The 19,520-nt window shown below is 35.5% G+C and overlaps 1 protein-coding gene across 1 annotated transcript in view; it reads right to left on the bottom strand.

Annotated features, from left to right (window-relative positions):
- LOC143859728 (uncharacterized) overlaps positions 1–19,520 on the bottom strand; it is a 49,109-nt gene that overhangs the window by 29,269 nt on the left and 320 nt on the right. Inside the window, exons 1-6 of the mRNA XM_077370381.1 lie at positions 19,343–19,520; positions 18,438–18,589; positions 4,643–4,714; positions 4,002–4,082; positions 3,823–3,852; positions 3,141–3,227 (exon numbers count right to left, since the gene is read on the bottom strand). The exon at positions 19,343–19,520 is cut by the window's right edge and continues 320 nt beyond it. Coding sequence (XP_077226496.1) covers positions 3,141–3,227; positions 3,823–3,852; positions 4,002–4,082; positions 4,643–4,714; positions 18,438–18,589; positions 19,343–19,490 — 570 coding nt within the window. The 5' untranslated portion in view covers positions 19,491–19,520. The remainder of the gene's footprint in view (positions 1–3,140; positions 3,228–3,822; positions 3,853–4,001; positions 4,083–4,642; positions 4,715–18,437; positions 18,590–19,342) is intronic.

Genomic DNA, 19,520 nt, shown 5'->3' with positions numbered 1-19,520 from the left:
AAAGCATTGGGACATAGCTCACAACATATTATAATAATAGCTTTTGAGTTTATTGAAAATAATTTTGCATCATTTTTAGTGCATTTCCTTATAATAGAAAATTCCCTTTCAATGACATCTAAGATGTCAAAGTCTATGGATTTGAGATAGGCAAGCATTTTTATTCTCCAACCTCTAAAATTCGTTCCATAAAAAAATAGAGGAATTATAACGGATTGACCTAGCTCAAAATCCATTGGATTGTCACGGATCTTAATCGCTTGTAGATTTTGAATTTAAAAATCTCTTTAAGAGCCTATGCTTTGATACCAAATGAAATACAAGGTGACAACCCAAGAGGGGGGTAAATTGGCTAATTTAAAATTTTGGGGCTTAATTAATTGGATTACTAAAATCAATTTACCAATTAAACCTTAACAGGTTTAACCCTTGATCAATCAATAAATATATTACGACCTAGGGTTTGGATGTTACTTTAAACATGCATTCACTAACCCTTATTTGATTAAAACACAGATACAAGTTGGGTTAGAGATTACCAATCACCACAATGTGCAAATGAGAAGGAGAAGAAGAAAGCATCCACAAGGCACAAGTTTTATAGTGGTTCGGTCACAATTTGACCTACTCCACTCTTCCAAGTTTTCCTCCTTGGGATTCTTCACTAACCAATAAGATTCTTCAACGGGCGAATCTTAAAGCCGTACACCAACTCCTTCAACTTGTAAGGGATCACACCCTTTCGCACGAAGCCTTTCCGATGACACCTTCCTCTTACAAATGATTTACCTTCCTTTTCGGGCCAAATTGAAGACCCTCAAATATAGAATAAAGAAATAAAAAGAACTCTCAATGCCTCTTGATAGGCTGATTACAACTTTCAAAGCTCACAAACTCTCCAAGGAATAGATGCAAATGTAAAGCCTATGGAGATCCTCTTGATAGAATGTAAAAATACAAGTTCAAAGAGGTTTAACCTTTCATATAAAAGTTTAGGTTCAAGAAGATAGGATTTGATCTTGCAAAAAGGTTATGTAGAAAGGTTTAGATAGTATATATATAGCACATAAGGAAATATGACCGTTTGGGGGTAAAACTGTTATTTACAGGGTTGAAAAAGTCACCCTACGAAAGCCCCAACGGATCTATTTCCCAGTCGCGGCGGTCGACTGAGGCACGGCGGTCACCCGCCCTTATCGGGCTCTTCTTTTGAAATTCAAAATTCATACCGGCGCGGTCGACCGGTCCAAGGGCGGTCGCCCGGCGAGGGCTTACTGTTTGAATTAACTTTTCGCTCAAAAACACTATCGCGGTCGACTTGACCCATGGAGGTCTACCGCCCACACCATACTAGATTGTTTATGTTTAAAACAGAAACGTATCCGTGGTCATCCGGCTTACCCCGGTCGACCGGCCCGATAAAATTCGAGATGGCCTAGATTTCCAGGTTCCATCCCGCAGTCGCCCGGCCCAGCCCGGTCGACCGGCCCTGAGTGAAATTCCATTTTAACTTTAAAATTAAGGGGCTTTTGAGCCATGGTCTTTGAACTTAAGTCCAAGGTTTTCAAACACATTTTTGGGTGTGTTGATGGTTTTCAAAGATGTAAAATGTTAAGTATAAAAACCATTTTGAAAACCTTTTGAAAGTGTATTTTACATAAAATCAAGATGACTCCAAATACATTCTAAAAATAAGAACCTTGAGTCTTCTTGGAATGTCTTGGCTCCTTTGCACTTCTTTGGACTTCTTCATCTTGAGAGTGAACTTCTTGAGTGTTCATTTAACTCTTGTGCCTCCTCTAATCTTCAATGCATGTTGGAAGGTGCATGAGGTGTCACCAATGACTTGTTCAACTCCAAGCTTCTTCTTGACACTTGTTGGTAACTTGTAGGATCTTCATGATGAGCTTCATGACTTGAACATCTTCAAATGAGGATGTCTTAATTGTAGGTACAAGCTCTTGATCAATGTGAGTGTGGATCCACAAGCCATGTGTTGTGTTGAATTGTGTAATGGCGATATAACATATCAAATTCCTGTGTAGAGCATAACATCTCAAAGCAACACATTAGTCTGACAATGCTAATCAATTTGTGTTTGCTGGCATCAAAACAAGAAGGTAAGGTGAATGATTGAACCCATGAGAACCCTTGGGCTTACAGAGATTATACTGCGAATAGTGAAAAAGTAGGAGAATCCGCCTTCGGGTTTTCTCAAACTTAACTTTGATGGATCGAGCTTGGGGACCCCGGGGCCGGCAGGCATAAGGGGTCTTTGTCGTGATTCGGATGATGCCGTGTTACGGGCCTATTCAGGTCCAATTGGAGTGTGTGATGCTACCGAGTCGGAGTTAGAGCAGTGTATCAAGGTATTATTAAACACCTCAATAGAGATATTCTTGATGGTATTATTGTGGAAGGAAATTCTCAAAATGTGGTTAGATGACTGAGAGGTTTAGCGGTTCCTCCTTGGAGATTTTCCTCTTTCTTTGATGAAATTTCATATTTGAATTTTGGGTCTTCCATTGTATACAATCATGTGAGGAGATCTGCTAATAGTGATGCAAACTCCTTAGCCAGATGTGGGGTTCATCGGGCAGGTCTTGAGTGGTTTGATTACTTGCCTCCTTGATGTATCTGTTCTTGCTTTTCATTTTTTCTTTTCTTTTGTATTTCGGTTGGTCCATCTCAGCCCATTCCTTTATTAATGATACTTTTCACCATTTCAAAAAAAAAAAAGAAGTTGCATTCTCGCTTCAAGAAGGCTTGGTTGAAGGAAAAACATTACGAGGGATATGGCAGCTATAGAAAATATTATGGTAGAGAGCTTCTTGAAAAAAAAAAAAAAAAACCACTTGTGTTCATACACAAAATGCCCCATATGAAGTACTTCTCGGAAAGAGCCTAAGATGCATAATTTTGGCTATTTTGTTGATTTGGACAAGAATATATCACAAAGGAAAGAATGGCGCTAGGATACCACATTCAAAATGTTATCATTAAAAGACAGATAATCTTGTGAATACGAAAAAAACTATTTTACACATGTATGCTTGTAGTAACATGTCAACAAAATGAACTAATTACATGCATGTATGCATGTAGTAACATGTTAACAAAATGAAAAGTTAGTCACTAACCGGAACAGGAGATGTGGTACCAAGTTGGAGAACAACTTTTGATTGGTCCGCCAAAATTACACATTTGTTTGCCACAGAATCAACTACCTGATGCAAAGCAGAGAATTTTTTATCAATATGATAACTAAAAAGATCTTCTAACGAACATCAGATGCTTGGAAAAGATGACTTGCACAAAAACACTAAGAAAATTCACAGCTTATACCAAAATCAATTTCATTTTGTGAGAACAAAAGTTGACAGGTTCTTTGAGCAAGTTAGAAAGGTAAGCAGAAGAGGGATAACATTTGGTGATCTAGAGCAGTTCTGAGAGAGAAAAACACGAGTTCTCTTGGCAAGAGCTTCACATCTAAAACACAACACTTGATATAGAAGAACCGTAAGATAAAAATAGCTAGATCAGAGGAAGTTAACTGAAAACACACACACACACACACACACACACACACACATACAAAGTAGCTAGTGTAATGAATTTCTCTTCTCACACACACACACACACACATAGCTAGTGTAAGGAATCTCTCTCTCTCTCTCTCTCTCTCTCTCTCTCTCTCTCTCTCTCTCTCTCTATATATATATATATATATATATATATATATATATATATATCTCGCACACACACACACACACACGACCAAAATCAACTAGTTAACTTCTCTTCAGATACATATCAAGTTACCTTTTGCATTGTATGAGCAGCACCCCCACCCTGGTAAGGTAAAACGAGGAATCAATGTACAAGAAAAAGAAGGAATAACACCAAATTTAGGACAACATGATTTCCAAATCTAGAAGTTGTCAATAAGAATACAAATAGATGCAGGAAAAATTCAAAGAGTTCAGTATAAAGACAGTGACCTTTAATAGGTTTTTATGGATGTCCACTTCATCTACCCCATCAAACGCAATGTCAATCCGATTAATATCGTTCAAATCAACCTGCAGGCAAGGGCATCTGGTTACACAGTGGTTCAGAACAAAATATACATGCCAGAAAAGTTTTAGATAAAAAGTAAATGGTGCTCCCCATAGAGGGCCAATTATCACAAAAACGTAGCTTTCTCTTGGGTGTGGGACATCATTGAGCTGTACTGGTGGCATAGAATGCTTTGTGAGCAAGGTTTGAAATTTCAGTTTCAGTTTCGGCCTCAACCGAAAACGAAATTTCGGTAATTTCAGAGTAAATCTTAAAATTTCGGTATAAATTTCGGTTTCTGTCCCGGCCAAAATCCGAAATTTCGGTGGAAATTTCGGTATTTCGGCCGAAACTTAAAACCATGTTTGTGAGCAATGAAGTAAAGAAGAGCAGCGCCATGACACATAGTAATGTCGCAACAGTTTTTGCTAAGCTCGGTGACCAACCGGTCATTGACTTATCTCTAACTTAACGATTACGAGGCAGAGGGTCAATTTGATGGGGTAGATTTCCACTTCATCTACCCAATCAGATAAAAGAAAATGAAGGTCCATTGATATATGCATGCTAGATTCGAACTTACAGTCTTTACACCAAACTGTCTAGCAAGAACTCGTGACTGGTAATTTGCTCCCACTGCCACAACATCTTTCAACTGCAAAGGGATGGGAAACACACAAAAATTCACAAAACAAAAAACAGCACAAATGACAAACGACAAAAATAAATTAAAAGTTCAGACTGAGATTACTACCTAACACATATTGAGGCATACTGTAAAATACAAGTAGCAAAGAAAAGTTAATGATAGTTAGAAAATGAGATCCCTTCAAAGTGATGAAGAAACTTCTAGGACGTATATTTTATTTTTTTATCAAGTATCCATTCTAAGTACAAAATTCACAAATCAATCCCTAGCTTGTTTCAAAGATACTTTTTTTACACATAATTGTTTCAGAATATTAAAAAAAACATGATTGTTTCAAAGATCTTTTCAAGATCAACGGAGACTCTTTATATGTATTTTGCAATAATTATATGCTTCAGGCCTCAATAAGTGTCCCAAAGTTTGCTAATAAAAATTATGAAGAATTCAAAATCGTAAAGTCAGCAGAGGGCCCGTGATGCTCCAATTCTTTTGGAAAGTTGGAGTTCAGGTCTTCTGAACTATCATTTTTCTGGGTTTCTGAGAGTCCAAGTTTGGACCAGTTTCTTGCTATTCTGTTCATGTAAGACTCACTAGATTACCAAAATGCTTATTGGCTTTGGAAACATGTGTCATGCTGAAAAAGATGACTAGAGTTAGTTTGAAGCTACATTTAGAATCCTTATATCATGATCACATTATTTGTATGCAAACATTGTGTAGTATGGTGAGGCTACATTCCACTATGATCGGAAGTTTTCGAAAGTCTGAATTTTCATTTGTTTTCTTCTAGAGGTTGCACGAACAGCTCTGGTGGTACTTTTATCAAATGTCATCTATTTCCCTTTCAATTTGCAGACATTATTATGTTCTTATATTGCAACATGTGCTACATTTAGTTGGCATAGGAGCCACTGAAATCTAATTTTCTGGATTCCTCATGTTGGTTCTTGGAAGAAGCTTCGATCTAATCAAGGCAATGCACCAAAGAACGTTGAAGGAGCAGATCAACAGGTGTTTGTAGGGATAAGATTTTTTTCATATTCATCTTGAATTTGAATAAGGAACTTGAGTATCAAACATGTCTACAAGATTTTGGCGAATTATGGTTTTAATGGCCAAAATATTTCGGTTTCGGCCGCGACCGAAACGAAATTTACATTAAGTCGTTTCTTTACAAGATTTCGGCGAAATTTCACCAAAATTCTGAAATTTCGCCGAAATGTCACCAACCGAAATTTTGTTTTTAGCCATTTTTACATGATTTCGGCAGAAAATTTCGGCCCGAAACTGACACCGAAACCGAAATTTAAAACCTTGCTCCAACCTTGGGCCACATCAACACACAAGGCAATTGTGCGAAAAGAAACTAATGGAAAAACCCGAGTATACAGGGAACGCCACTGGTTAGAGATAAGAATAAGTAGTTGTGCTTCATTAATAGGCATAGGTGTGTGAGTTAACTATACTGGCATGGGAGAGTATAGGCTTATATATTTGTATCAGTATGTGAGTTCATTGAACTGGTAAGGGACAGTATAGTGAATCTGTGCGCATTAGATAAATTAACTACATTATATATTAGAATGAAATGATACATATATATTATTATGTGTTAGAATGTCAATTAACCGTACTGCTATGGGACAGTATAGTTAGCTTATATCTTTATATCAGTAACTATGTGAGTCCACTAAACTGGTATGGGCAGTATATTGAGCCAATGTGTATAAATAGATTAGCTATATTATGTATAACTATTTAATATCTTTCAGTTTGTTTACTACTTTATTAGTTAAAAGTAATAAGTTGTTTTGAAATTTCGATGACGAACTTGTTATAAGGAGGGGAGAATGAAATACCTTAATTTAGAGTTTTCATTAACAAAAGTAATTAAGAACTTAGTGTAATCAAAGTGCAGCTTAGTAACTAAATAAGTATTTAAGGATATATTGGTAAATTTCCAAAAGGATTTGGATGTCATTGACCTAAATAACTAAGTGTAAATGGGTAAAAAGGATGCAAAGGATAAAAATGTAATATACATATAAATGCCCAAAGGGCAAAAATGAAATTTTGTGTCTAAACATTTTAAATACAAAATGTCTGTAACTTCATGAGTAAGAGAGAGACTGAGAGTGAGTGACACTTGGAATGCTGGTAGTCATTAGCAGCTTAAGATTAAGAAATATAAAACTTAAAAAATTGAAAAGAAAATCAAGAAAAAATTGAGAAAAAAAGGTGGAGAAGAAAAGCTATGGGATTTGATCAAACTTCTGAGTTAATGCTAAAGCTTTTGCAAGTTTAAGATTAAAAAAAATCAAGGAGGAGAAGAAACAGTGGAAGAAAATCCAAAGGTAAACAAGAAATTTGTGTAAAAAATGATATTTTTGTGCTTTTAACTGAACTTTCTTGTTTTCGAACTTTTCCGGTCAGATTTGGCCGGAAAGTTCAACATGAAAGTTGTAGAATTTTTTCTGTAGATCAAAATTCATAGAAGTTTTGCAAAATTAGGTTAAGATTTGAGTAAATTATGTTAATTTTAAGAATCTGCTAAAAAAGAGTTTAAAATTGTGGCTTTCATGTTTTCTGGCCATCTCCGTCGAGAGTTGAGTTCTAAACATAAATGTTTTAGAGAATAATAAATTGAACATCTTTCATGTTTATGACATGTTCCAAATCTGTGTGTAGAAAGAGTTACACTAAATCTAAAATTTCAGCAGAACTTGAAACCCTCTTTCATTAATCCGAATAAAAATGTGATTTTTCCGGCCATCTCCGGCGGGAATTCGCCGGAGTGACCAATATGAAAGTTGTAGGTACTGATGAAAGGACCAACTTTCATGTTGGGTACTTTTTGAAAATCTCTGCGTGTCAAGAGATATAGCATGTGAAAATTTTCAGCAAGCCTTGAAACCCTCTTTAAAAATCAGCGGAATGTAATTTTATTTTTCAGGTCGTCTCCAGCGAGAATTCGCCGAAGTGACCAACATGAAAGTTGTAGGTATTAGTAAATGGGCCAACTTTTATGTTGGGAAGATTTTGAGATTCCCTGTGTAGAAAAAGATATGGAAGATTGATTTTTCTTGACTAAGGCAAATGGTTTGGAACTTAGTGGACAAGTTTTGTGATAATCATTTTGTATTGGGTGATTCAGAACCAGGAAGGAAGAAGAATAAGGGAAAAGCGAAAGTGTTTATAGGTGAGTAATTCAGCACAGTTATAGGATTCTCTTTGCATGTGCATGAAAAGTGTTAAAGTATAAAAGATAAATAACGCCTTTCTCCAATAGCTTAGGATTTTGCCGAAGTTGGTAAGTTAACATGGTATCAGAGCCAAAGGTCTTGAGTTCAAACCTCCCGGATAGCAAAAATCCACATGTGATGGTCGGCCTAAAGTGGGACCACATGTGCCACGTGTTTGCCAAGTGGGCCACACATGCGGGGGAGTGTTAAAGTATAAAAGATAAATAATGCCTTTCTCCAATAGCTTAGGCTTTTGGAGAAGTTAGTAAGTTAACAAAAAGATTATTTATGTAAAAACTTGCATTGTTTCCCATGCTTTTGGTTATATATATTATGCACTGAGATGTGCTTTGAAACTCCTAGGTATGTAAGAATTTTAGTTACGAAGTCAACACTTCGGTGTTGCTCGTATCTGGCTCATTAAGAGTTGGACAATATCAGTAAGCCCGCCAATGGCACAAAAATACGTTAGTCCTCTTGTCAATGGAGGTAGGAAAAAAATAAGGGAAAATTACATTTACACCCCCTCTAGTTTCTGACACATTCAACTCTAACCCTGACTTTCAAAATGTGACAAGTACACCCCCTAAGGTTTCAAAAGGTGACAAGTACACCCCCTCCGTCAATTGTCCGTCAGTTTAACCTGATGGAAAAACTGAAACTAACCGTGGTTAATATTTTGAGGACAGAAATACCCTCATTTGTAGAGGGATTAGGGTTACGCCATTTCCCGCCGCCGCCGTCGCACCTCAGTCCACCGCCCCCGTCACCACCATAAACAATGAAACCCCACCCCATGGCTACATAAAACCCACATTTCAAGGAAAAAACATTGATAAAAACAAAAAAAAAGCCCTAAAATATTAGGGTTTATGTGCAAATCATGATAATGGTGTGAATGATGACAATAAAACTCCTAAATCGAGGGTTGATGTGGATAAATAAATTAGGTTTTGAATCAAACCCTAATTTTCAGCTTTCAATTCTGAAAACCCTAATTTTCAGTTAGGGAAGACGAGGGCATTTTGGTCATTTCCGCCTCGCCATCTACTCTGTCACGTTAAAAAAACTTTGGGGGTGTACTTGTCACATTTTGAAAGTCAAGGTTAGAGTTGAATGTGTCAGAAACTAGAGGGGGTGTATCTGTATTTTTCCCAAAAAATAATCGACCATGTATAAATGTATCTGCTTTGTACATGCCTGATCTGCAGCGATAGTTTATTGCCTTCTATTTTATGAGCATCTGTGCGGGAGCTATGGCTACACATTATGATTTTGATAGTATGTTTCGTATATCTTTTAGTCATGCCCATCAATAGATGTGCTTTAAAATGCTTTGATAATTGTTATTTCGCTCTGGATATTGATTTATATTTCTATACAATCAATATCTGATATGATGTGATTCAGTTTCCGATTTAGCCTTGCACGCGTGCGAGGTTCGCCCTAGCGTGCTTGCAGCACCTGCCACATGTCCCGAGGTTCTCAAGGCGTGACACGTGGCCCACTTTAAAGTGCTGCAGATGTAGAAGTTAGGCAGTCCAGAATTTGAAAGCGAGACACGTGTCAAAGGAGTCTTGGATTGGCTCAAACAGTTGTTCAAGTACTCGGATGTATTGAAAGATCAAGAAGAGGCAATGAAGAGTATTATGATGAGGAGGACATGAACAATTAAAACGATGAGGAATACAGGTTTCCCGAGGGTCTTCTGACTATCTCATTCTTAGTAGACATCCTAATAGAATTGACAGGGAACATATTGGTGACGAAGATGACTAGTTGCAGTTCCTAAAAGTACTTTTCAGCAAAAACCAAGATTAAATATGCAGAGACTTCCAAAATTCTGTTGCTAGATTTCCTACGAACTTCTAGTATAGAGAAGACAACTCTGTTTTCTAGGAATCATGAGAGAAGTTCTGACTACGGGGTCACAATTAACGTGTGAAAGTTTATGTAGCCCTTACTCCAATTATTTAATTTGTTGAAAAGGATTTCACCAATAACTGTCAGTGAATTTTTCAAAACAAAAGTTACTCTTACATTACACCATGCACAGAGACAACGTAGCTTGAGGACGGTTTCTCACCAACTGGGACAAAATTGATGCAGTTAGAAAATGATAGGCCCTCAAATTGATGCAGAAACTTCCAGAATGCATAACCTTTTCCAATGAAATTGTTTTAGGTGCTGCATAGCTTATTTGATTATGTTTTCAAGATCTACAATGACTATTTCTAACGATTTTGCAAGATCTCAGTTTTGAGGGGCAAAAAAGTAGCCCAAAATTCGCAGGTAAAATTTGTGAGAAATTTTAAATGGTAATCCTAGCAAAGGTGGCCTAAGTACTCCAATGGTTTGAAATGTTGTGCTCTACTCCTTTTGCATTATCATGAAATTTATTAATTTTTAGTGGATTTGAAGAAAGGTCTAGATAAGCTTCTTGAAGAGTACAACTTCAGACTAGTTTCTTGCTATTTTTTAAATTGGATTCACATTAGGCTAGATTAGCTTCCTCGAAGAGTCAAAGGTTTTCTCATGAAATCTCAGAGACTATGTTTAATTGTAACCCATGAAAATTCTGGACGGCATGAACCATTATTTGCAATGTCCAATGATTACACCAGATTAACAAAATTCTAAGTAACAAAAATAAAATTTTGTATCAAGGAAGCTAAAAATGGGGCTGAATATCCGAGTTTATGACTCATTGGAACTTATATGTCAAAGTATATATTCCTGATAATCGTTTTAATCCTCAGCTTCTCACTGGATAATGTGATAAGAAAAAAAGCATTGAGATCCATGCAGCAACTACTGACCATCTTGACATTTTTTTCCCATGGCAAAATTTATTGAGATTATAACGATACACCAGTTTGTTTTATTGTTCATTTTGATAATAATGGAAGTAGCTCAACTGATATTAATTTGGACAGAGATGAGTATTTTCTAGTTGTTTTTTTTTTTTTTTGGTCTTTTTTAGTTTTCATGTTGCATATTTTTTCTCATGATATATTGTAGTTCTTAATTAACCAAATATGAATAAATAAAGATGGAAAATTGTTGAGAAGAGGTCTCCACCAAAAAGTAAGTTTTTAAATAGAGAAATTTGTATCGTAATATCAAATCAACTAATCGCTGTAAATAATAAGACAGAATGCAGAAAATAGAACAGTCGAATCTGTTGGGCAAGGCACTTCCAGGAAGCTATTTTTAAGATAGTAATTATTCCGATATGAATTCTACAATTGTCAAAACGCAAGTTCAGAATGTGGAAAGGCTTGAGCAATTCAATGGTCCAAATTACAAACGCTAGAGTTTGAAGATCTTCTATCAACTCACGATTGCAAAGGATGCCTATGTGCTGAGCACGCCATATCCACACAATCAGTCAGGAGAAAGTACCAGCGAACTTAATGATGGGCAAAAGAAATGGCTGGAAGATAACTATATCTGTCGCTTCACCATTCTGCAGGCTATGACGAATTCGCTCTTCAACGTGTTTCACAAGTACTCCACTGCTTTTGAATTGTGGGCAGCAATTCAGCGAAGGTATGTTCATGAAGATGCCGGAAATAAATCTTTCCTTGTTAACAAATATGTTGAGTTCAGAATGGTTGATTTCAAGCCTATTATTGATCAAGTTAATGAACTCAATGATATTACAACTGAATATGCTGATGCCCGGGAACCAATTTCAGAAACTTTTCAAGTCTCTACTATTATTGGTAAATTACCTTCTTCTTGGAAGGATTACCAAAAACGTTTAAAACACAAGAGAAAATCTCTTAATTTGGATCAATTGGTTCAACACATTCAAATTGAATATGAGGCTCGCAATAGAGAAAAATCTGTTGATTAAGGAAAGAATGATAAAGTTCATAATGTTGAAGTTCCTGTATCTTCTTCCTTTAAACCCCAACCCAGGTTCAAAAAAATGGAGGCTCTTCAAATAAGAGAGAGAGGAGACAACAAGAAAAATGAGAAAAATAAGAAGATAGGTCCCTGTTTTGTATGAAGTTTGTCGCCATCGCAAAGGACAGAAATCTGTTGACACAAATGTGGTGATTGAAAACGACATGGTTGCAATGCTTACTGAGGTTCTCATGGTCAACATGGAAGAAAACTGGTGGGTTGATTCTGGTGCAACGTGCCATGTGACTCTATTCAAATCTGCTTTTAAGAAGTATGATGAAATCAATGAAGACATGACTGTTTTCATGGGAAATTCCTCCACAAGTGTTGTTGTTGGCAAAGGGATTGTGCAACTCCCTCTTACATCTGGGAAAGTGTTAACTTCAAGATGTTTATCACATTCCTAGTCTTAAGAAGAGTCTTGTATCTGTTAAGAAACTTGATGATCATGGGTCTAAGGTTGTGTTTAACTCCCAAAAAGTGATCATAAGTAAGAAAGGATCATTTGTTGGGAAAGGCTATGCTAAGGACAATATGTACTTGCTAAGTATCAATAAGAATGCTTCTATTTCTGCTTATATGATTGATGCAAATGATATGACATATATCTGGCATTATAGGTTAGGACACATTGGTAGTAATGCTTTAAATCGTATGGCTTCACATGATTTGATTCCTAAATCTAGTTCTGTTATAACTACTAAAACCTGTGAATGTTGTGCACAAGCTAAAATTGCTAAAGTACATTTTAAATCTTACACTAGATCTACATCTTTGTTAGAACTTATTCATACAGATTTATGTGATAATCAAGACATATTAACTAGAGGAGGCAAACGTTATTTTATAACTTTTATAGACGACTTTTCTAAATATACATGTGTATTTACTAAGGACTAAAGATGAAGCATTTGATAAATTTAAAATCTCTAAAGAGGAGATTGAAAATAAAACTGGAAAGAAAATTAAAAGGATTAGAATAGATCAGATAGAGGTGGTGAATTTCACCCTAATAAATTTATATCTTTTTGTGAGCAAAATGGTATTGTTAGAGAAGTTTTTGCTCCTAATTCTCCTCAACATGGAGTAGCAGAAAGGAAGAATAGAACCTTACTAGAGATGGTAAGTACTATGCTTTTACATTCTAATCTTCCATTTAGTTTTTTGGGTGAAGCTTTATATACATCTTGTTATATTTATAACAGAATTTTGCATAAGAATAATGATAAATCACCTTATGGGTTATTATATTGTAGAAAACTAAATATTGATTATTTCAAAATTTGGGGATGCATTGCATATGTGCTAGATGCTACTGTTAAAAGACCTAAATTAGGAAGTAAAGCTGTTAAATCTGTTTTCTTGGCGTACACTATGCATAGTAAAGCATCTAGATTTCTTAATCTTAAAACCAATAGTGTTATTGAATATGTTCATGCTATTTACTTTGAACATTTAACTATTAAAGATGCTGATAAGTTAGAATTAGAAAAGGAATTATCAAGTGAATTAGAAATTGATTCTGATGTTGTTTACAATGGTTATTCAATAGTACAAAATGCTATTCATGATCCTATTTCTGATAATTTACTTGATTCGACTCATGAAAGTGGTTCATCTCATATGCATGATACTGTTAATGGAGAAAATGATTCTGAGCGTGTATTGAGAAGAAGTAAGAGACGTAGGATTGAAAAAGATCTAGGACCTGGAATGTTTACATTCTTATTAGAAGAGGATCATAAATCATTTCAAGAAGCTATGTCCTTACCTGATTCCAAATTATGGAAAATAACTACGGATGATGAGATCAAATCCATACATGATAATAATACATGGACTCTTGCGGATCTTCCTCCTAATACTAAACCCATTGGTTGTAAGTGGGTTTTGAAAAAGAAATTCAAACCTGATGGTAGTATTGAAAAATACAAAGCAAGATTAGTAGCCAAAGGTTATAGTCAAAAGGAAGGATTAGATTATTTTGAAACATTTCCTCCTGTTACTAAATTTACTTCTATTAGAACTATGTTTGCTATAGCTTCCATCTACAATCTTAAAGTACATCAAATGGATGTCAAGACTGCGTTTCTCAATGGAGATCTTGATGAGGAAATTTACATTCATCAGCCTGAAGGGTATGTTTTCAAAGGTTAAGAAAACAAGGTATGCAAACTAAACAAATCCCTTTATGGTCTTAAACAAGCACCTAGACAGTGGTATAAAAAATTCAGAAAAGAGATTAAAAATTTTGGTTTTAAAAGAAGTAAAGTTGAAAGTTGTGTTTTTTCTAAGAGCACAAAAGATTTTAATGTGTTAATTACTCTTTATGTTGATGATTTATTGATTTTTGGTTCCAACATAGATTGCATTAATGAGACTAAGAGATATTTGACTCAAATATTTGACATTGAAGACTTAGGTCCTGCTGATGTTATTTTAGGAGTTAAAATTATCAAAAGAGATGGTAAATATATTTTAACTCAATCTCATTATATTGAAAAATTAGGAAGTTTAATCATTTTCATTGCAAACCTATTAAGACTCATTTTGATCCTCACTACCCAACACTGGGTCTCATGTAAATCAAAAGGAATATGCTAAAATCATTAGTAGCTTAATGTATGCCATGAATTATACTAGACCAGACATTACATGTTCAGTTGGTATGTTAAGTAGATTTACTAGTAATCAAAGTGTTGAACATTGGAATGAAATTAGTAGAGTTTTGAGATATCTAAAACATACCATGAATTATGGCTTGCATTATAATTGTACAACTTCTGTTTTAGAATGTTATAGTGATGCTAATTGGGCTTCTGATAGACATACTTCGAAGTCAACTAGCGGCTGGCATTTTACTATGGTTGGTTGCATATTTGCTTGGTCCTCTAAGAAACAAACATGTATAGCATTATCTTCAATGGAATCTGAATTAATTGCTATGTCTCTTACAAACAAAGAGATACTTTGGATTAAAAGATTTTTAAGATGTATTCCATTTATAAATTTTACTAAAGGACCAATCACTTTATACAATGATAATCAAGCAGCAATTTACAACACCATAAACAAAAGAATATCAAATAATAGCAAGCATATTGCTATAAGATATAATCACATACGAAGAGTTGTGGAAAAGGGTAAGGTCACACTTCAATACTTACCTACTGATCAAATGTTGGCAGATCCCCTTACTAAACCTTTATCAGGTGATAAGATCAGTAAAATAATGGGAGGTATGGGACTATTACCGGTGTAAAGAGATAATATTGGTTAAAACCCACTCTATCACATTGATGTCAATTAAAGTTTAATACTTTAAATTCGAAAATCATGTGCATAAAAGTTCAATGGTAATTCAATCAAGAATTATCCATGAAATGTCAACGTGAGGTTGCAATTCCAGTGCATTATATATTCTGAGAAATAGTTGGGGGGTAAAACTTTTTCTCTTAAAGTCTCATATCTGGTTAGATGCACTGTGACTCCACAACAAGATAGTTTGAACTTTGTTCTTAACATAACTCATAGCTTTGAAAGTGGAACGATAGAGCGGTTGTGGACATTCCTTATGAGTATTCCTTTACAAGTAAGAAAGTGAGAGGCCGCTTTCTATGGATTTCTCCGGAAAGGCCCATTAACTCGCTTCCATTTGACAGAACCAAGAACCCATGTATAGTGCAAATATGTTTCCTTGTGTCTCATATTCAATCCTAAGGTTCAAGCCTAGGCCACTAAGTACACTATACTTATACTCAGTTTACTTTTAGTTTTGCATTTCATGCATTCTACATTCATCATTAGTAATACTGGGGGATTGTTATATATTATAAATTATGTTATATTACTAATAATGCATTTTACATTATAAATTATATTATATTACAATAATGTATTTTGAAGGGAAAAGTCAAAGTTTTGAGATTTGTGCAAGTTCCCTCCATTAATTTGAAGGGAAAAATCAAAGTCTTGAGAGTTTTGCAAGTTCCCCCCCACTTTTTCATTTTGGAATCTTTTCAAATGCTTTGGTGGGAATTATTTGAAATTTGTTGAATCCCACATGAAGATATAAGATTCACTCCTTCACTCCTTCACCTATAAATAGGTGATGGATTCACTCATCTCATTCAAGTTATTTGGAGCTCTTTCTCTTTGAGAGAGCACCATGAATGAACTTCAAGTAATATTAATTATTAATATATATATAAATATATACTAGTAAAAAACCATTAGCGATGCACGGGCCGACAAAGAACTATACGGACCACATCATAGGTTGATCCAAACCGTCCATGTGATGGAACACAACATCAATAGGTTGTGCCCGTAAAATCATTTCCATAGGCTAATCCTAGCCCTCCAATCTATAGAGGTTTACATAATTAAAAAAGCATAAAGGAGGGGGTAGGATTGAAATTATGTGGCTTTAATGGGTGCCTTTGTTAAAAAGCATAAAGGAGGGGGTAGGAATGAAAATATGTGGGTTGAATGGGTGCCTTTGTTAAAAAAGTCAAAAAAAGTGATGTGTAATTCTCATAGAATTTTGCAGTGTTTTAAAACTCGGCGACTCGGATTGGAACTCGGCCGAGTCGACGCGGATTTGCGGTGGCCGTGTTTTGGAGTCCCGAACTCGCCGAGTTTGTGGCCATTTTGAACTCATATTCCATCCTAACTTCAACCATTCAAAAAAAAAAAAGATAAGATTTACAGGAGAGAAACGTACCTAAAGCCGCAGAGAAAACCCTCTATAATACCCTAACTCATGAAGAAGAAGAAGTAGTTCGTTTTTTTACTCGATCTGATAATATGATTTTGTGAAATGATAAATACACCCCCTTTCATTACCTGAGACAGCCCCTCCAATGTAAAATAGTAGTCATAAATAATTAAATACACTAGAGAGGGCTGTCCCGAGTAAAACCAAGGGGTGATCCGAGTAAAACAAAGGGGCAAATACATTATTATTATTATTTTGGGCAGTGCAATGCACAGTGAAGTTGTCAATTCCAGCCTGACTTTTGCAGCTTTGCTTGTCTTATTCTCTACCTCATTTTGGGTGCCTGGACAGTCATTTAAGAAGACAAGAATATAATTCTTTTATATGGTGTAAGCCCTTATAGTCCCTTACTTTTCTAGAAGTACTGTACGGACCACACTAAAGGATGATCCAAACCGTTCATGTGATGGGCCATGGACTGTTTGGATCACATGGACGGTTTGGATCATCCTCTAGTGTGGTCCGTACAGTACTTCTAGAAAAATAAGGGACTATAAGGGCTTACACCATATAAAATCTCCTTTTTGATATATACACCCTCTTTCTTTTGGTTATTAAAAAATATTTCTAAATTTTCTTACATTTTTAACACCTGAAAAACAAAAAGATAACTTAAACTAAACCTATTCAACATTTACTTAGATGGACCTTCAATTTATGAGAATATGCCTCCAATTAAATCATAATCATATCATTATACTCAAATTTTTTCCAAGAAAAATTTCCCATCAAAAATGTTTTTCTTGCATGTATTTTTCAAAAAATTAGCGGGCTTCCACTTGGTTAGATGATCTTAAACTATTCATTTGTTGGGCCCTACATAAATGGGTTTGGATTTTTGTATTTTTTCATTTATTTTTTAATAAAAATAACGACTCATCTAATTTGGCCACGTCAACCGCATTCTTAGCAGCGTCAACCGTGTCCGCGCCGAGTCGACAAGGATTTTCTTCGACCGTGTTCCGCGTCGAATCCACATTTTTTAACACTGGAATTTTGGGAGAAATTCAAATAATTCTCTCCTTTTCTCTTCTGCTATATAGTATATAGATATATAGAAGAAGAAGAAGAAGAAAGAAAGGAAGGAAGAAGAGGAAGAAAAAAAAACGGTTAAGCCTAACGGCTATAACTGTCATTTAAACAAAACAGTTTAAATTTTAATTGCCGAAACAATTTTCTGTTAAACGGCTATATTTGAAGAGTTGCGCATCTTCTTTAGAAGGGTGCGAGTCTCTTCGTAAGAGGGTGTCTTTTGCACCGATTCGAAGTCTTTAAAAAGACTCGATCCGAGTTGTTAGACATCTTCTTCTTCTGACATTCTCTTCTTTCTTTCATACTAATTTAAAAGTTTTTCTGAGTGGGTTCTGTTCGTGAGAATACAAGAAGTGCAGTCTTGTTAAAATTCTCAGTGTTGGGCATTGTATCCTGGAGATAGAATTTCAAGAGTTCATCTGCAACTATACGTGGGAAATTACTATCTTAAAGATAGCTTCCTGGAAGTGCCTTGCCCAACAGATTCGACTGTTCTATTTTTTGCATTCTGTCTTATTATTTACAACACTATTGACTCCTGCATTTGCCAACGGCATCGTTAGAAGTAATACCAAGCTAGCATCACAAAATGTGTTGTGATGAACAACAAGAAATGCAGCAACTAAATGAGTCTTATGCACAGATATCCAGTACCAGATTATTATTCTATAGGATTTAAAAAGAAAGACAACCTCATCAGTCATATATTGTAGGCACGAACCAAATATAGTTAAACGGTAGTTAGGATAGTACTTGTAACCTTTCTTTCTCTAATCAGTTTCCCTAACTCTTCAATGGCAAGGGATGCTGTGCTCCCCGTGCCCAGACCAATCACCATCCCAGATTTCACTAGGGCCACAGCCTTTTTAGCAAGGGCACGCTTCAACGCATCCTGTGCTTCAGGAGCTGTCACTAAGGCATCAAAAAGACGTTAAGTCAGTATTCAGTAAAAAGTCTAAGACCCTGTTCATTTGAGATTATCCCAACCGCTTGTGAGTCCAAAACCAATCATTGGACTCAAAATTAAATGCAAATTTGAGTCCAATAATTGGTTTTCTTGGACTCGCAATCAGTTGGCATAATCTTAAACAAACAAGGCCTAAACAGCACATTTGAAAAGATAAACTAATCCATAGGGTATCTATCACACAATACATCTATGTATGTACATGTGCAGATAACTTAACCTGTACCAAGAGTGATGCAACATTGGGGCAGATTTAACTTACATTTTTAAAAAGGGCGATCCAATTACTGATCTCTACTCTCAGTTCCTTTAATCTAACATCATTACATTAACCCATGAAGTTGAACTCAAAATCCACAATATGAATTGAATCCCAACACAGTTTCTAAATAAAATGAAAAGATTGTCCATGGAATCCAATTATTCAAAAAACTCAAAATACGATAAAATTGCATATCTGAATCGATTGAGTCGCTAAATCAGAAACCCAAATCAATCTAGATCCAGAATTCAAAAAATAAATACGAGAGCAAGCGTTTCCCCAAACAAGTAATATTTTCATCAGCCACAGCTGTAGGACCCAAAGTCTAAAATTCACATATTTGTGAGGAAAAAAAATAACCATGATTCCAAATTCAAGGCATTCATCATGCTAAATATGAAAAAAAATGGAGAAATTTAGGGTTTTTGAGGCTTACAACTTTGAGAGATTGCAGATATGGATAAGCTTAAACCCCTCTTATTGAAATTACTGAATTTTCTTTCTTTCTTGGTAGGAACGACTTTAGGGAAGAACAGAGACTTGTCCCCTGCTGCTAGATGTTTAAAGGAAATAGCTCCTTGCATTGCAGGATTTACTGAGACTAGAGCTTAGAT

The sequence above is a fragment of the Tasmannia lanceolata genome, unplaced genomic scaffold, assembly GCF_043159265.1.
Source record: "Tasmannia lanceolata isolate RefF3 unplaced genomic scaffold, GAP_Taslan_0.1 ptg000036l, whole genome shotgun sequence".
Lineage (NCBI taxonomy): Eukaryota > Viridiplantae > Streptophyta > Magnoliopsida > Canellales > Winteraceae > Tasmannia > Tasmannia lanceolata.
Note: the sequence above shows the minus strand (reverse complement) of the source record. Positions and strands in the feature narration are given on the sequence as shown.